The following is a 17,928-nucleotide window of genomic DNA, read 5'->3' on the forward strand; positions in this document are numbered from 1 at the left end:
AGTGATCAGAGCACAGATCCCTAATATATGAAGAATAGCATCCTTTTGGCTTACCTTGGCTCCTGCAAGGTGTGTGCAAGCTGCTTCAGGAACATGGACACAGCTGCTTGCCATGGGGCTAGGGGCTGGTGTACTGTAACTGCTACTGTGCCAAGTGATGAAATCAACCAAAGTTAACTATAACTTACCATCCAGAACTCCCCTGGAAGTTGAAAGCCTTCAATAGATTCCATAGTTACAAAATAGTTTTATTAGGCAGATTCTTTTAGTGCAGTTGTTTTCTAGGTGGAGAGAGAGATTCCTGGTGTTTCCTTCTCTGCCATCTTCCAAGAATCCTCTCCTGTGAAATAAGTGTTTTTATGAGATAAATACCTAAGAATGCAGTTGCTGGGTTATGGTAATTACTTGTCTAGTTTTATGAGAAATTGCCAAACTTTTTTGGAGAAACTTTTATGTTCCTGCTAGCAATGTATAATGACCTAGAGCTTCTACATCCTTACCAGTTTTTGGCATTGTCACTATTTATTATTGTAGCCATTCTGATAGGTGTGTAGTGACATCTCATTGTGGTTTTAATTTTCATTCTCTGATGGCTAATGATGTTGCCCATATTATCATGTGTTTATTTCCCAATGGTATACCCTCTTCAGTGAAATGTCTCTTCATATCCTTTCTAACTGAATTGCTTGAATTATTTTTATTATTGAATTTTGAGGGTTCTCTCTATATTAAGGATACTAGTCCTCTGTTGTGTATGTTGTTTGTAAATATTTTGTCCCACTATGGCTGGTCTGTAGCATCCTCTTAACAGAGTCTCCCACAGAGCAGAATTTTAAAATTTTGATGAGGTCTAACTTGTCAATTTTACCTTTTATGGATCATGCTTTTAGTGTCAAGTCTAAGAGTTTTTGTCTAGCTCTTAGATCTCAAAGATTTCTCCTATGTTTTAAACATATTCTTTCATCACTATTATGCAGTTTACAACTTTCAGATCCTTCCTTGTTTTGTTAAGTTTATACCTAATTGTTTAATTTTCTTTGGAGTGATTGCTAATAGTATTGTTTTAAATTTAAATTTCTATATGTTTATTAATATATAGAAATGTGTTTGGTTTTTGTGTGTTGGTTTCAAAAAGTATAAAAAGTAGTTTTTTAAAAACCATTTCCTTATTTCTATTTTTTAAATTTATCTTTAGGTGATCTGTAGAATTGGCTTAAAGACAATCTAAAATATTGGGTAACTAATGGCAAGGACTCCTGTAAAGGTGGTATGGTTATTTTTATTTTACACTTTATACACTGAGCATAAGAAATTGCCAAGTTAGTATGTGACAGAGCTGGAATTCAAACCCAGGCTTGTACAGAGCTTTTTTCAATATGCTATACCACCTCAGGGTTTAAAAAGTCTTTTGAAGGCACTTATATGGTGTATTTTCTGAGAAATTTAATCTCTGAAAATGACAACTTGACTAGGTGTTCTTCTACTGTTTCTATAGATAGTGCACAAATATTAACTGACATTTGAAGTTCTGACATTGGGAAGTGTTGTGTTCCATTCCCCCTATTCAATGCTTATAAAAATTCTTTATATTTGAAATTTAAATATTCACCAAATTGGTATTCATTTCTTCATTCCTTCCTTTAACTATTTCTGAAGGCAGGTGTGCTAGGTACTGGATATACAGCGATGAGTAAGACACAGTCTCTGCTCTTAATTTGCTTACAGTCAAGTAAAGAAGACTGATAGGAAAGCAGATAAATAGAGTAGGGTGTGGTAAGTACTCTGATGGAAGTAAGTACATTTGCTACACAACAGTGTACTGGAGCTGGTGCATTTCAGCTTATGGGAGCAAATTGTGGGAGTATTTACACCATGGAAATTGGCAAATTCTACAGTTAGGGCTTTTCCTTTTTTTTTTTTCTTTCCCTCCGTCTCCCTTTCCTTCCTCCCTCCCTCTCTCCGTCTCCTCCTTCCTTCCTTCCTTCCCTTCTCTTTCCCTTAGGAAGCCAGTTTACTAAAATACTACTGTTGGTACAGGAGCAAAGGTATTAAATCCAGTTCTTTATCTCACTGTAACATGAGCTCATTCTGCATGTCATATCGTAAGTTGTCCTACTACCAACTACTTCTGGTGATTTAAGCAACAGCCTTTCACAAACACGATGGCTGTTTCCCTTTTACATGATGAGAGTGAGATTAAGTCTAAATCTCCTGTGGGTTCTTTTTCTTCCCAGAGAATATAAAGCAGTTAACATCAACATCAACTTATACATCGTCAATGAACCTTGGCTTTTCTCACTGGCCTGGTGCTCCAGCATTCACTCAGTGACCACAGACAACATTCAGGTCCTAAATGAGATAAATCACCCTTACTTCTTCATGGTGAGCTGATGGTCCAGATTGTTCTTCCAACTCTGGTATAATAGGGGTCTCTGTCCCCCACCCCACCCCTACATTGCCCACTGTGCAGTCCCCAGGGAAGCTGCTTAAGAGCAGAGATATATGTGACATTGGAAATGGCATTCCCCTTTCTCTCACCCAGATCCTTCTGTGATTTTCAGGGAAAAATTAATTTTGTTTTAATAATTGCTATTTATTGAATCCTCACACTGTGCCTTTCATGCATTACATAATTTAACCCTCTGAGTTAACCACTAGGAGTATCCCCATGGGGGATCTGAAGTTTGTAACTTCACATGATACAAGATTCAAAATGAGGTCTGACTCCAGAGTTTTGTTACTGCAGCCACACCTTCCTGTAGGCACAGCAACAATGACAGTGGCATGGGGTGTGGGGAGAAAATCAAGTGTACTTGATTCCAAAGCGAAAACTGTGTGTCCTGAGCAAAATGCTTTTGAAAAGGAGAGTGAGTGTCCAGCCACCGAGCTTGATTTCACCTTCTGTCCTGCTACTGCTTATGGCCAGAAGTGTGGGAACCTGAAGACCTGTGTTTTAATCCCAGCTAAATCCCACCACTTACTGTCTGTAGAGGGAACCCCAGCTAACCAGTTAACTGCTACAGAAGCTGTTTTTCAAATCAATGTAGAGTATGTTGACTGAGTCGGACATCTATAACAGAAAACAGCTTAATTTCTCTCCACTGCCTCTTTAAACTGCTCTGTGAACTAGATCTTTCCTTGCCCTTGAATGAGGTCTCACTCAGATCCCATAGCTTTTCTAGTCACTCTTAGATAATTTCTTAAAGTACAGTTTAGTCACGAAAAAGCCTCAGTTCAGCATCAACAGTCTAGTCCAGAGAATAACCCAGACTCTAAACTGCCTTGAAAATTAAAGCTTTTTAAATGAGAGGCCTAAATATTTCTTGTTGCTTTCTCCACAACTCCAGATTCACTGGCCCTTGTTTCTGTCTTGATCAGGGTCAGGAGCAGGAGAAAGGGGATCAAGGCCAAGGGCACAATCTCATAGGGCCAGTACTGCACTGAGGCCCTCTGGTGGCAGTGTAAAATTGCTTACCCTTTCTTTCTTGGTAGCTCGGGCAGTTTTCTGTAGATGACCCTCAAGGAAACCTTGGATAGCAGGTCCCTTGGCATAGGTAAAGCCTCTCCACTTGTCTGTCCCCATAGTATCCCGCTTCATGTATGTACTATATACTTTTCTAACATTTTTGTTTTTTAAAATTGATTGCAGAGTAACCTTGTTCATTATATAAAATTCAAGCATTATAAAAATCTATAAATTAGAAAGCAATACACTCCTCCATAATCCTATCCCCCCTAAATCAGTAATGTCTTAAAGTTGTCCCTTTATATCAAATAAATAAATATCAAATAAAACTTTATTAAGTAAAACTTTTCATTTTAATATTTTAATTCATAATATTTGAATTGATAATAAATTCATGTGATTCAAAATTCAAAGAATATAAAAGAATGTAAGTAAAAAACTTCCTTCTATACCTGGCTTGGGCTTTTTTAAAGGACCCAAAGTCACTTTGTTCAGGGAGGTGGGGCCAGTATCCCAAGGGCTTTCCTAAGCAGCCCACACTCTGGGTTAGAATATGCAAATTCAAATCTTAGCTCTACCACTTACTGTGTGAACTTGGAAATGTTATTTAACCTGTCTGGGCCTCAGACAGGTTATTTGTTTATTTGTAAATTGGGGATTAAAATACTACAATAGGGAAACCTTCAAGATGGTGGAGGAGTAAGACGTGGAGATTGCCTTCCTCCCCGCAAATACATCAGAAATCCATCTACATGTGGAACAACTCCTACAGGACACTTACTGAAGGCTGGCAGAAGACCTCAGACTTCCCAAAAGGCAAGAAACTCCCCATGTACCTGGGTAGGGCAAAAGAAAAAACAGAGACAAAAGAATAGGTACGGGACCTGCACGTCTGGGAGGGAGCTGTGAAGGAGGAAAAGCTTCCACACACTAGGAAGGCCCTTCACTGGTGGAGGCTGCACGTGGTGGAGGGGGGAAGCTTTGGAGCCACGGAGGAGAGCGCAGCAACGGGTTCGAACAGCAAAGCGGAGAGATTCCTGCACAGAGGATCGGTGCTGCCCAGCACTCACCAGCCTGAAAGTCTTGTCTATTCACCCGCTGGGGTGGGTGAGGGCTGGGAGCTGAGGCTCGGACTTCGGAGGTCAGATCCCAGGGAGAGGACTGAGGTTGGCTGTGTGAACACAGCCTGAAAAGGGCTAGTGCACCACAGCTAGCTGGGAGGGAGTCTGGGGGAAAGTCTGGAACTGCCTAAGAGGCAAGAGACCATTGTTTCGGGGTGCGTGAAGAGAGGGTATTCACAGCACTGCCTAAATGAGCTCCAGAGAAGGGTGTGAGCCGCTGCTATCAGTGCAGATACCAGAGACAGGCATGAAACACAAAGGCTGCTGCTACTGGAGCCACCAAGAAGCCTGTGTGCAAGCACAGGTCACTGTGCACACCTCCCCTCTCGGGAGCCTGTGCAGCCCACCATTGCCAGGGTCCCGTGATCCAGGGACAACTTCCCCTGGGGAACACACGGCATGCCTCAGGCTGTTGCAACGTCATGCTGGCCTCTGCCACCGCAGGCTCACCCCGCATTCTGTAACCCTCCCTCCCCAAGGCCTGAGTGACCCAGAGCCCCCTAATCAGCTGCTACTTTAATCCTGTCCTGTCTGAGCGAAGAACAGATGCCCTCAGGTGACCTACATGTAGAGGCGGGGCCAAATTCAAAGCTGAACCCCAGGAGCTGCGTGGACAAAGTAGAGAAAGGGAAATTACTCCCAGCAGCCTCAGGAGCAGCTAATTAAATCCACAATCAACTTGATGTACTCTGCATCTCTGGAATACCTGAATAGACAATGAATCATCCCAAAATTGAGGCAGTGGACTTTGGGAGCAACTGTAGTCTTGGGGTGTGCTTTCTGCATCTAATTTGTTTCTGGTTTTATGTTTATCTTAGTTTAATATTTAGAATTTATTATCATTGGTAGATTTGTTTATTGATTTCGTGCTCTCCATATATATATATATATATATATATATACACACACAGATATATTATTTTCCTTTTTCTCATTTTGTGTGTATGTGTATGCTTCTTTGTGTGATTTTGTCTGTATAGCTTTGGTTTTACCATTTGTCCTAGGGTTCTGTCTGTCCATTTGTGTGTGTGTGTGTGTGTGTAGTTTTTAGTGCATGTTATCATTGGTGGATTTGTTTTTTGGTTTGGTTGCTCTCTTCTTTCTTTCTTTCCTTTTGTTACTTTTATTTTTTTATTTTTAATAATTTTTAAATTTTTTATTTTAACAACTTAATTTTATTCTTTCCTTCCCTCCTTCCTTCCCTCCCTCCTTTCCTCCTTCCTTCTTTCCTTTCCTGCCTCCCTTTTCATCTGAGCCATGTGGCTGACAGGGTCTTGGTGCTCTGGCTGGGTGTCAGGCCTATGCGTCTGAGGTGGGAGAGCTGAGTTGAGGACACTGATCCACCAGAGACCTCCTGGCTCCACATAATATCAAATGGCAAAAGCTCTCCCAGAGATCTCCATCTCAACGCTAAGACCCAGCTCCACTCAACGACCAGCAAGCTACAGTGCTAGACACCCTATACCAAACAACTAGCAAGAGAGGAACACAACTCCACCCATTAGCACAGAGGCTGCCTAAAATCATAAGGTCATAAACACCCCAAAACACACCACCAGACATGCTCCTACCCACCAGAAAAACAAGATCCAGCCTGACCCATGAGAACACAGGCACCAGTCCCCTCCACCAGGAAGCCTACACAACCGACTGAACCAACCTTACCCACTGGGGGCAGACACCAAAAACAACGGGAACTACGAACCTGAAGCCTGCAAAATGGAGACCCCAAACACAGTAAGTTAAGCAAAATGAGAAGACAGAGAAACACAGAGCAGATGAAAGAGCAAGGTAAAAACCCACTGGAACAAACAAATGGAGATGAAATAGGCAGTCTACCTAAAAATATATTCAGAGTAATGAAAGTAAAGATCCCAAATCTTGGAAATACAATGGAGAAAATGCAAGAAACGTTTAACAAGGACCTAGAAGAGCTAGAGAGCAAACAAAAAATGATGCACAACACAATAAATGAAATTTAAAATTATCTAGAAGGAATCAGTAGCAGAATAACTGAGGCAAAAAACGGATAAATGACCTGGAAGATAAAATAGTGGAAATAGCTACCGCAGAGCAGAATAAAGAAAAAGAATGAAAAGAATTGAGGAGAGTCTCAGAGACCTCTGGGACAACATTAAATGCACCAACCTTCAAATTATAGGGGTCCCAGAAGAAGAAGAGAAAAAGAAAGGGACTGAGAAAATATTTGAAGAGATTATAGTTGAAAACTTCCTTAATATGGAAAAGGAAATAGTCAAGTCCAGGAAGTGCAGAGTCCCATAAAGGAGAAACACACCAAGACACATATTAATCAAACTATCAAAAATTAAATGCAAAGAAAAAATAGTAAAAGCAGCAAGGGAAAAATAACATACAAGGGAATCCCCATAAGGTTAACAGATGATCTTTCAGCAGAAACTTTGCAAGCCAGAAGGGAGTGGAAGGACACATTTAAAGTGATGAAAGGGAAAAAACCTACAATCAAGATTACTCTACCCAGCAAGGACCTCATTCATATTAAGCACAGAAATTAAAACCTTTACAGACAAGCAAAAGCTAAGAGAATCCAGCCACACCAAACCAGCTTTACAACAAATGCTAAAGGAACCTCTCTAGGCAGAAAACACAACAGAAGGAAGAGACTTTCAGTAACAAACCCAAAACAATTAAGAAAATGGTAATAGGAACATACATATCGATAATTACCTTAAGTGTAAATGCATTAAATACTCCAACCAAAACACGTAGACTGGCTGAATGGATACAAAAACAAGACCCATATATATGCTCTCTACAAGAGACCCACTTCAGACCTAGGAACACATACAGAATGAAAGTGAGTGGATGGAAAAAGATATTCCATGCAAATGGAAATCAAAAAAAAAGCTGAAGTAGCAGTTCTCATATCAGCCAAAGTAGACTTTAAAATAAAGAGTGTTACAAGAGACAAAGAAGGACACTACATAATGCTCAAGGACTCAATCCAAGAAGGCAATGTAACAATTGTAAATATTTATGCACCCAACATAGGAGCACTTCAATATATAAGGCAAATGCTAACAGCCATAAAAGGGGAAATCGACAGTAACACCATCATAGTAGGGGACTTTAACACCCCACTTTTGCCAATGGACAGATCATCTAAAATGAAAATAAATAAGGAAACACAAGCTTTAAATGATACATTAAACAAGATATACTTAATTGATACTTTTTGGACATTCCATCCAAAAAGAGCAGATTACACTTTCTTCTCAAGTGCTCATGGAACATTCTCCAGGATAGATCATATCATGGGTAACAAATCAAGCCTTGGTAAATTTAAGAAAATTGAAATCATATCAAGTATCTTTTCAAATCACAATGCTATGAGACTAGATATCAATTACAGGAAAAAATCTGTAAAAAATACAGACACATGGAGGCTAAACAATACACTACACATAACAAAGAAATCACTGAAGAAATCAAAGAGGAAATCCAAAAATACCTGGAAACAAATGACAATGAAAACACAATGACCCAAAATCTATGGGATGCAGCAAAAGCAGTTCTAAGAGGGAAGTTTATAGCAATACAATCCTATCTCAAGAAACAAGAAACATCTCAAATAAACAACCTAACCTTACACGTAAAGCAATTAGAGAAAGAAGAACAAAAGACCCCCAACGTTAGCAGAAGGAAAGAAATCATAAAGATCAGATCAGAAATAAATGAAACAGGAATGAAGGAAACAATAGCAAAGATCAATAAAACTAAAAGCTGGTTCTTTGAGAAGATAAACAAAATTGATAAACCATTAGCCAGACTCATCAAGAAAAAAAGGGAGAAGACTCAAATCAATAGAATTAGAAATGAAAAGGAAAAGTAACAACTGACACTGCAGAAATACAAAGAATCATGAGAGATGACTACAAGCAACTCTATGCCAATAAAATGGGCAACCTGGAAGAAATAGCCAAATTCTTAGAAAAGCACAACCTTCTGAGACTGAACCAGGAAGAAATAGAAAATATAAACAGACCAATCGCAAGCACTAAAATTGAAACTGTGATTAAGAATCTTCCAGCCAGCAAAAGCCCAGGACCAGATGGCTTCACAGACGTATTCTATCAAACATTTAGAGAAGAGCTACAACCTATCATTCTCTAAGTCTTCCAAAATATAGCAGAGGTAGTAACACTCCCAAACTCATTCTGCGAGGCCACCATCATCCTGATAGCAAAACCAGACAAAGATGTGACACAAAAAAGAAAACTACAGGCCAATATCACTGATTAACATAGGTGAAGAAATCCTCAACAAAATACTAACAAACAGAATCTAACAACACATTGAAAGGATCATACACCATGATCAAGTGGGGTTTATCTCAGGAATGCAAGGATTCTTCAATATTCGCAAATTAATGTGATAAACCATATTAACAAATTGAAGGAGAAAAACCATATGATCATCTCAATAGCTGCAGAAAAAGCTTTTGACAAAATTCAACACCCAAAAACCCTACAGAAAATAGGCATAGAGGGAACTTACCTCAACATAACAAAGGCCATATATGACAAACCCACAGCCAATATCGTTCTCAGTCGTGAAAAACTGAAAACATTTCCTTTAAGATCGGGAACAAGACAAGTTTTTCCACTCTCACCACTATTATTCAACATTGTTTTGGAACTTTTAGCCACAGCAATCAGAGAAGAAAAAGAAATGAATCCAAATCAGAAAAGAAGAAGTAAAGCCGTCACTGTTTTAGATGACATACTATACATAGAGAATTCTAAAGATGCTACCAGAAAACTACTAGAGCTAAGCAATGATTTTGGTAAAGTAGCAGGATACAAAATTAATGCACAGATATCTCTTGCATTCCTATACACTGATGAAAAATCTGACAGGGAAATTAAAGAAACACTCCCATTTATCATTGCAACAAAAAGAATAAAATACAGCCAGGAATAAACCTACATAAGGAGACAAAAGACCTTTATGCAGAAAACTATAAGACACTGATGAAAGAAATTAAAGATGCTACAAACAGGAGAGATACACCATGTTCTTGGATTGGAAGAATCAACATTGTGAAAATGACTATACTACCAAAAGCAAACTACAGATTCATTGCAATCCCTATCAAACTACCAATGGCATTTTTCACAGAAGTAGAAAAAAAAATCTTAAAATTTGTTATGGAGACACAAAAGACCCTGAATAGCCAAAGCAATCTTGAGAAAGAAAAATGGAACTGGAGGAATCAGACACCCTGACTTCAGAGTATACTACAAAGCTACAGTAATCAAGACAGTATGGTACTGGCACAAAAACAGAAATATAGATACATGGAACAGTATAGAAAGCCCAGAGATTAACCCACACATATATGGTCACCTTATCTTTGACAAAGGAGGCAAGAATATCCAATGGAGAAGAGGCAGCCTCTTCAATAAGCGGAGCTGGGAAAGCTAGACAGCTACATGTAAAAGAATGAAATTAGAGCTCTTCCTACCACCATACACAAAAATAAACTCAAAATGGATTAAAGACCTAAATAAGGCCAGATAGTATAAAACTCTTAGATGAAAACATAGGCAGACCACTCTATGACTTAAATCACAGCAAGATCCTTTTTGACCCACCTCCTAGAGAAATGGAAATAAAAACAAAAATCAAAAAGAGGACCTAATGAAACTTAAAAGCTTTTGCACAGCAAAGGAAACCATAAACAAGATGAAACAACAACCTTCAGAATGGGAGAAAATATTTGCAAATGAAGCAACTGACAGAGGATTAATCTCCAAAATTTATAAGTAACTGATGCAGCTCAATATTAAAACAACAAACAACCCAATCCAAAAATGGACAGAAAACCTAAATAGACATTTCTCCAAAGAAGATATACAGATTGCCAAGAAACACAAGAAAGGATGCTCAACATCACTAATCATTAGAGAAATGCTAATCAAAACTACAATGAGGTATCACCTCACACCAGTCAGAATGGCCATCACCAGAAAATCTACAAATAATAAATGCTAGAGAGGGTGTGGATAAAAGGGAACACTCTTGCACTGTTGGTGGGAATGTAAATTGATACAGCCACTATGGAGAACAGTATGGATGTTCCTTCAAAAACTAAAAATAGAACTACTGTATGACCCAGCAATTCCACTACTGGGCATATACCCTGAGAAAACTATAATTCAAAAAGAGTCATGTACCAGAATGTTCATTGCAGCTCTATTTACAATAGCCAGGATAAGGAAGCAACCTAAGTGTCCATCGACAGATGAATGCATAAAGAAGATGTAGTACATATATACAATGGAATATTACTCGACCATAAAAAGAGACGAAATTGAGTTATTTGTAGTGAGGTGGATGGACCTAGAGTCTGTCATACTGAGTGAAGTAAGTCAGAAAGAGAAAAACAAATACTGTATGCTAACACATATATATGGAATGTTAAAAAAAAAAAAAAGGTTCTGAAGAACCTAGGGGCAGGACAGGAATAAAAATGTAGACATAGAGAATGGACTTGAGGACACGGGGAGTGGGAAGGGTAAGCTGGGATGAAGTGAGAGAGTGGCATGGACATATACACACTTCCAAATCTAAAATAGATGGCTAGTAGGAAGCAGCCACACAGCACAGAGGGATCAGCTTGGAATTTTGTGACCACCTGGAGGAGTGGGATAGGGAGGGTGGGAGGGATCTGCAAGAGGGAGGAGATATGGGGATATATGTATTTGTCTAGCTGATTCACTTTGTTATACAGCAGAAACTAACCCACCCTTGTAAAGCAATTATACTCCAATAAAAAAGGTTTTTAAAAAATACTACAATGGAAGCAATTTTATTCAAAATAATCCCGTCTGCTTAGCGGTCTGTTAATTTTAAAAATTTAAATGGGCAATCATGAAATAAATGATATACAGTATATTAGCTTTTTACTACATTAAAAAAAAGTACCTAATACTTAGTGGCTTAAAATGAACAAATGTTTGTCACATTCTTTATGATGGCTGAGTGGTTTCTCTGTGCTCAGCCAGTTTGGCTGGACTAAGTGGTAGGATGGCCTCATTCATATGTCTGTGGTCTTACCTGAGATGACTGTGGTCTCTCTTCGTTTGGTCGGTCATCCTTAAGGAACCCAGCTTGTGTATGTTCACCTGGTGGCATTGGGTTCTCAGCAGCAAGAGAGGTCAAGTCCCAATGCACATACCTTTTCAAGGATATAATTTCAATATGTTTATCTGAAGCATGATGATTTAGGAGAGGGATTCCTAAATGCTGGTTCACAGACTTGTTGCTTGTTCCTGGGAAGCTTGTTAAAAATACAGAAATTCTAATTCCTGAGTCTGTAGTGAGGCCCAGGAACCTGTATTACTAAAGGCTGCTCTGGTAGATTTGGATGCACAGCCAGGTTTGGGAAGCCATGTCATGAAAACATAGAACACTGGAAGTCAAGAAACTTGGGCTGTAGTCCTGGGTCCAGAATAGACTTGCTCTGTGACATCTCTGGGACTCCCTCAAACACCTATCTTGAGGGTCCAGGGAGAAGTGTGTGAAGTATTTTATCCTTTGTCGGGCCTTTGGTACATATAAGGGGGGATTGTTAGGATAGCAGCAGGTACTCTCTGTGTTTGAGACCAACCCCATCATCAAGGTTCCTCTGCCCGGTCTGCCCCCTCTCCATCCCTGGCAGCCAAGCAAGGGACCTGGCCTACATGATCTAAAATCCCTTCTAGCTGTAAATCCTTTAACTGTTTTCTGTTTTGCAGACACCAAGTTACTATAAGTTCATGTGGATTCTCATGGATTGTGTTTCTGCAGTTTTCATTGTTGCCATATTTTATTTTCTTTGGTAAGCATATATTTGTAATTTTAAATGATTTTTTCCCCAAATAAAAATATAAATGGTCCTTATGGAAACTTGAGAAAAAACAGTTACATTTTCCCTATAATTCTATATGGCGAATTTTCAGGGAGACAGGGTTTTATCATCTGAACCTCCCATTTCTTCTCATGCTGCTTGCAGCTCCTCACATCCCTTCTACCTCCTCAAAATGAGACCATATTCTAAGAATAAGGACTCTCAGTAAAGCTTAATCAAAGTGTGTTACTACTGTTTTGGTGTGGATCAGTTGGGAGAGGACAGGGGTTAAAGGTTGTTCAGAACAAGTGTCTCCACCTTCCCACCTTCCACAAAATTGGACATGCAGTGTGCTGTGTAAAAAGCAAGTTCACAAACTGGGAAGCCTGGATTTTAGTCGTGGCTTTGCCCTTAGTTTCTGGGTGACCCTGGGAAAATCACTGCCCCTTTCCAGACTGTAGTCTTTTTATCTGTCCAAGAAAATAACATTTGAGAATTCTTGAGGGAAAATGCTTCAAGATTGCAAGGTTCAGGGTGGGAGAGTGGACATCCGGTAGAAGAATTTTAGCTAGAAGAGACCATGGTTGTTTAGACCTCATCATGCCCATCATTTCCTCATTTGAGTTCTCCTTTAAAGGGGGAAACTACAAACCCTCTGCTTAAGGTAGAATTTGACTGGATAATGTTCTTTTCTGGCCACTGCCTTGAAGTATGGCCTATTTTGGAAGAGGTCTGTGAGGCTCATGGATAGTCTGCTTCCTTCCAGGTGGAGAGAGAGCCAAAAAGAAAAATTCCTCAAGAGCACTGGCATTCACACAGGTAAATCAGAGTCCTAGCCCACTCTCTTAATTCCTACCCATTGCCTCCAGGATACATGGCCTGCCTTTAATGTTTTCGATAAGAGTTGAAAGAGTGGGGACCAGTGAGAAGTTGGGACAAAGAGGCTGGGCACAGATTCTGGAGGGCCCTTGGCATCAGGATTCATTGTGGACTTTATCCTCTAAACAATGAGACTCCTTGGAAGATTTTGAACACGGGTATTTTTTGTTCACTTGTTGATATATTCATTCATCACGTAGTTATTGAATACCTACTTTGTGCCAGGCACTGTGAGAGAGACTGAAGTAACTGAAAGCCATCTATGTAGGGTGACACAAGAGAACAGGGGTTCTGGCCCACAGAGAACAGTGACGAAGCAGGCAAAGGCATAGCAATTTATACCATTAGGCTAGGCACCTAGGTCCAGGACAGAGAAGGTGCCATGCTTAGCAGGGCTGAGTGTGCTTTATGTGGCTTCAGCTGTGGGTGATGTATATTGGAAGGTGGAGGGAGAAAACTGTGGAGGGGGAATGCTGGAATAGAGTCTAGGCTCTGCATATAAGCAATCAGGAGATGGCAAATGAATTTCAAACAAGGGAGCTTGTGTAGACTTCTGAGTAAAGGGATGGAATAGCAGAATAACTTATTATTCAGCAGAATAACTCAGAGGCTAAGTGAGATAGGTCCAGTAAGGGAATGGAAGCTAGAGTTTATTATTCAGGTGGTTGTGGGTATAATCACACAGTGAGTTACTGGTTTGGGAAGCCAGTGCAATGTCAAAGGGAAAACCAGTTAGGAAGCAGGGGACTGTGCAGTACCAGATACAGTTTCCTCCCATAGCTCTTGGAGCCTTAAGTAAAGTTGTTACAGTCACAAAATCATGAATTAATTTAATTTCTTGTGGACAATGGTGAAGATCATGAGATGCCAGGTACCAGCTGGCAGAGGGTTAAACTCATACATTACTTAGAGTTGCAGCAATGGATCCAAAGGGACCATGAAAAAATAAGTTCAGAAATTTGAATAAATTAAATGAATGAAAATGGACTTTAATTCTGTGAAACTGAAGGTTTAAACCAAACTCACTCAAATCTCTTAAGGGACAGAGAGATCTCAACGCTGAGTTACATGGATTTTTAGATCACTCTGCTGGCTGTTAAGAAGTGTGAAGGCTATGTTCCAGCTCTCTTATGATTTTTAGTAGCTTTATTAGTAAACTAGGGCTGCCATAACAAAATACCATTGACTGGGTAGCTAAAACACAGAAATTGATTTTTGCACAGTTCTGGATGCTAGAGGTGCAAGATCAATGTGTCAGCAGGTTTGGTTTCTACTGAGGCCTCTCTCCTTGGCTTTCAGATAGCCACTTTCTTCTGTGTCCTAACACAGCCTTTCTTCTGTGCACACACCTCTACCCACCCCTGCCCCGTGTCTCTCTGTGTGTCCAAATTTCCTCTACTCTAGTCAGGCTGGATCAGGGCCAACCCAATAGCCTCGTTCTAATCACATCTTTAAAGGCCCAGTTTCCATATACAGTCAGATTTTGAGTTACTGGAGGTTATGGCTTCAACATATGAATGTGTGACACACAATTTAGCCCATAACAGTAATCCAGTGAAGAAATGAAAAGAATATGGGAATGTTGAGGAAAGCATGAACGGAGAGAAGTTTTAAAGGAAAGCTCAAAGAGCTGTTTAAATTGGGATAAAAGATATGGCTATAACGCCTTAGAAAAGTACTCAGTTAACTTGACCCCAACTTCCAACTGTGTTGAATGATGATAAGAAAGTAAGGTAAGTAGGAAATAAATTAAGAATTTTTCCTGTTTTTAAGATTTTTTAGTTGCCCAATTAGGGAAACCAATTTTACCTGAACTAAGTAAATGCATGAGAAGGCTGTTTGAGTACCTCCAAGAGATACCTAGAAGGGGTGGGCCAAGTTTGGAATCAGGCAAGGAACAAGGAAGACTGGAAAGAAGCCGAAACTACAGTCCAGATCAATTCAGTTTGGGGAGAATAGAGCCTTGAACACTAAGCATAGTGTCACATCTAGCACCATGACCATCTCCAAGATGGGCATGTACTGTTGCACCTACTGCTGCTACTGGAATGCTTTATCACCTCTCTAGCTTTAGGATATATTTTTCAGACCTTTAAAAAAGTTGATCCTTTGTCTTCTGTCTCATATAGTTTCTTATGAAAAGTCTTCCAAAAAGATCTTCCATTTTAAAAAAAATCATTGTTCCTTTACTTGTATATGTCCTTTTTCTCTGGCTACTTTTTAAGATTGTTTCTCTTATTACTGGTTTTCAGTAATTTGATTATAGTTTATCTTGTTGTATATGAGTGTGTATATAAGTGAGTGAGTGAGTGAGTGTGTTCGTGTGTGTGTTCGTCCATCCTGCTTGGAGTTTTTTGAGCTCCTTAGATCAGTCAGAGTATAATTTTTATCAAACTGGATAAATTTTCAGTCTTTATTTTTCAAATTTTTTTTGCCTCTACCTTCTTTCTGGGATTCCAGTTACATAGATGTTAGACAGTTTCATTTTATCCTATAAGTGACTGAAACTCTTTTCATGTTTATTTTTAGACTATTTAATTTCTTTGTTTCATTTTGGATAGATTCTATTACCATATGTATTAGTTTTTTATTGCTATAGAAAAAATTACCACAAATTTAGCAGCTCAATACAACACAAATTTATCATCTCACAGTTTGTGTGGGTCAGGGGTGGAGGCATGGGTTTGTTGGGTCCTCTGCATAGAGTCTCTCCAGACTAACATTGAGGTGTTGGCCTGGGCAGCAATCTCTTCTGAGACTTAGAGTCTCCATGATCACTGGTTGTTGGCAGAATTTAGTTCCTTACAGGAACTGAAATGTCCCTTTTTTTGTGATCACTGTTGACTGGGTTATGATTTGAGTTTAGAAACCATATCCAGTCCTAGCCATTTGGCCCACTCACAATGTGGCAGGTTTTTCTTCAATGCCAGCAAGAGAATCTCTCTTTATAGTAGATGGATTCAGAGAGAAAAGGACAAAGGAGGCAAAATAACAGACAAAACAAATAGAAGACAAGTTGAAACATGGTCATCATTAATTCAACCATTTAATTAATTACATTAATATAAGTGGATCAAATACTCAAATCAAGAGTAGAGATGGTCAGACTAGATAGAAAAAAGCAGGACCCAACCATATGCTGTCTACAAAAGAAATACTTCAAATACAAAGGTACAAATAGATTACAAAGTGAAAGGATGGGACAATGATATGCCATGCAAACAATAAACAAAAATATTTTCTGAAAAAAAATAAACTTCAAAACATGGAACATTACTGGAAACAGAGATAGATTTCATAATGATGAAAAGGTCAGTATATCAGGAAGGCATTATAATTATAACTCTGTTTTCAGTTAATAACAGAGTTTCAAAACATGTTAGACAACAACTGAAAGAGATATCATAGTTGGAGATTTTAACATTCTTTACTCAGTACTTGAAAGAACAACTAAACACAAAAAATAAAACAAGAAAGAATATAGAAGTCTGAACAACACTTTCAGCCACCTTGACCTAATTGACATACAACATTTTACCCAACAACTGCAGAATATACAATATTTTCAAGTGTACATGGCATATTTCCCCAAATAGACTACATGACAATCTGTACAACAGCCTGGGAGAGACAGCTGATTTACCTAATACATAGAAAGAAACAGAGAATTAGGCAAAATGAGGAGAGAGAGGAATATGGTTTAATCAAATGAACAAGACAAAAACCTCAGAAAAACAACTAAATGAAACTGAGATAAGCAATCTATCTGATAGACTTTAATGTAATGGTCATAAATATGCTCATTAAACTCAGGAGAGGAAAGGATGAACATACTGAGAACTTTCACAATGAGATAAAAAATATAAGATAGTACCAAACAGAAGTTATGACTGAATTGAAAAAATACACTAGCAGCTTCTACAGCAGAGTAGATGAGGTAGAAAAACTAATGAGCAAGCTAAAAGATAGAATGGTGGAACTCCCCCAGACAGAGCAGCAAAATGAAGAAAGAATTTTAAAAAGTGAAGATATCATATGGAACCTTTGGAAAAACGTCATGTGGAATAACATTTGCATTATATGGGTCTCAGAAGGAGAAGAGAGAGAGAAAGGGCCAGAAAAATTATTTGAAGAAATAGTGACTAAAAAATTTCCTAATCTGGGGAAGGAAACAGATATCTGGGTCCAGGAAGCCCAGAGAGCTCCAAATAAGATGAACCCAAAGAGACACACATAAGACGCATTACAATTAAAATGGTAAAAGTTAAGGATAAAGAGGGAATCCTTAAAGCAGCAAGAGAATAATAACTTGAGGCAATAAAGGAGTGGTGGGACATATTCAAAGTGCTGAAAGGAAAAAAATCATCCCACCAAGAACTCTCTACCCAGCAAGTTTATCATTCAGAAATGAAGGAGAGATTAAGAATTTCCAAGATAAGCAAAAGCTAAATGAGTTTACCACCACTACACTGATTCTACATGAAATATTAAAGGGACTTCCTTAAACTGAAAAGAAATGGCACTAACTGATAATAAGAAAACATACAAAAATTAAAATTTCACTGGAAATTGTAAATATATAATAAAGG

General features: G+C 38.8%; 1 protein-coding gene across 1 annotated transcript in view; it reads left to right on the forward strand.

Annotated features, from left to right (window-relative positions):
- GDPD4 (glycerophosphodiester phosphodiesterase domain containing 4) overlaps positions 1 to 17,928 on the forward strand; it is a 104,094-nt gene that overhangs the window by 73,800 nt on the left and 12,366 nt on the right. The window contains exons 12-14 of the mRNA XM_067039522.1: positions 2,235 to 2,382; positions 12,369 to 12,451; positions 13,227 to 13,279. Of these exons, the coding sequence (XP_066895623.1) occupies positions 2,235 to 2,382; positions 12,369 to 12,451; positions 13,227 to 13,279 (284 nt within the window). The remainder of the gene's footprint in view (positions 1 to 2,234; positions 2,383 to 12,368; positions 12,452 to 13,226; positions 13,280 to 17,928) is intronic.

The sequence above is a fragment of the Kogia breviceps genome, chromosome 7 (assembly GCF_026419965.1).
Source record: "Kogia breviceps isolate mKogBre1 chromosome 7, mKogBre1 haplotype 1, whole genome shotgun sequence".
Lineage (NCBI taxonomy): Eukaryota > Metazoa > Chordata > Mammalia > Artiodactyla > Physeteridae > Kogia > Kogia breviceps.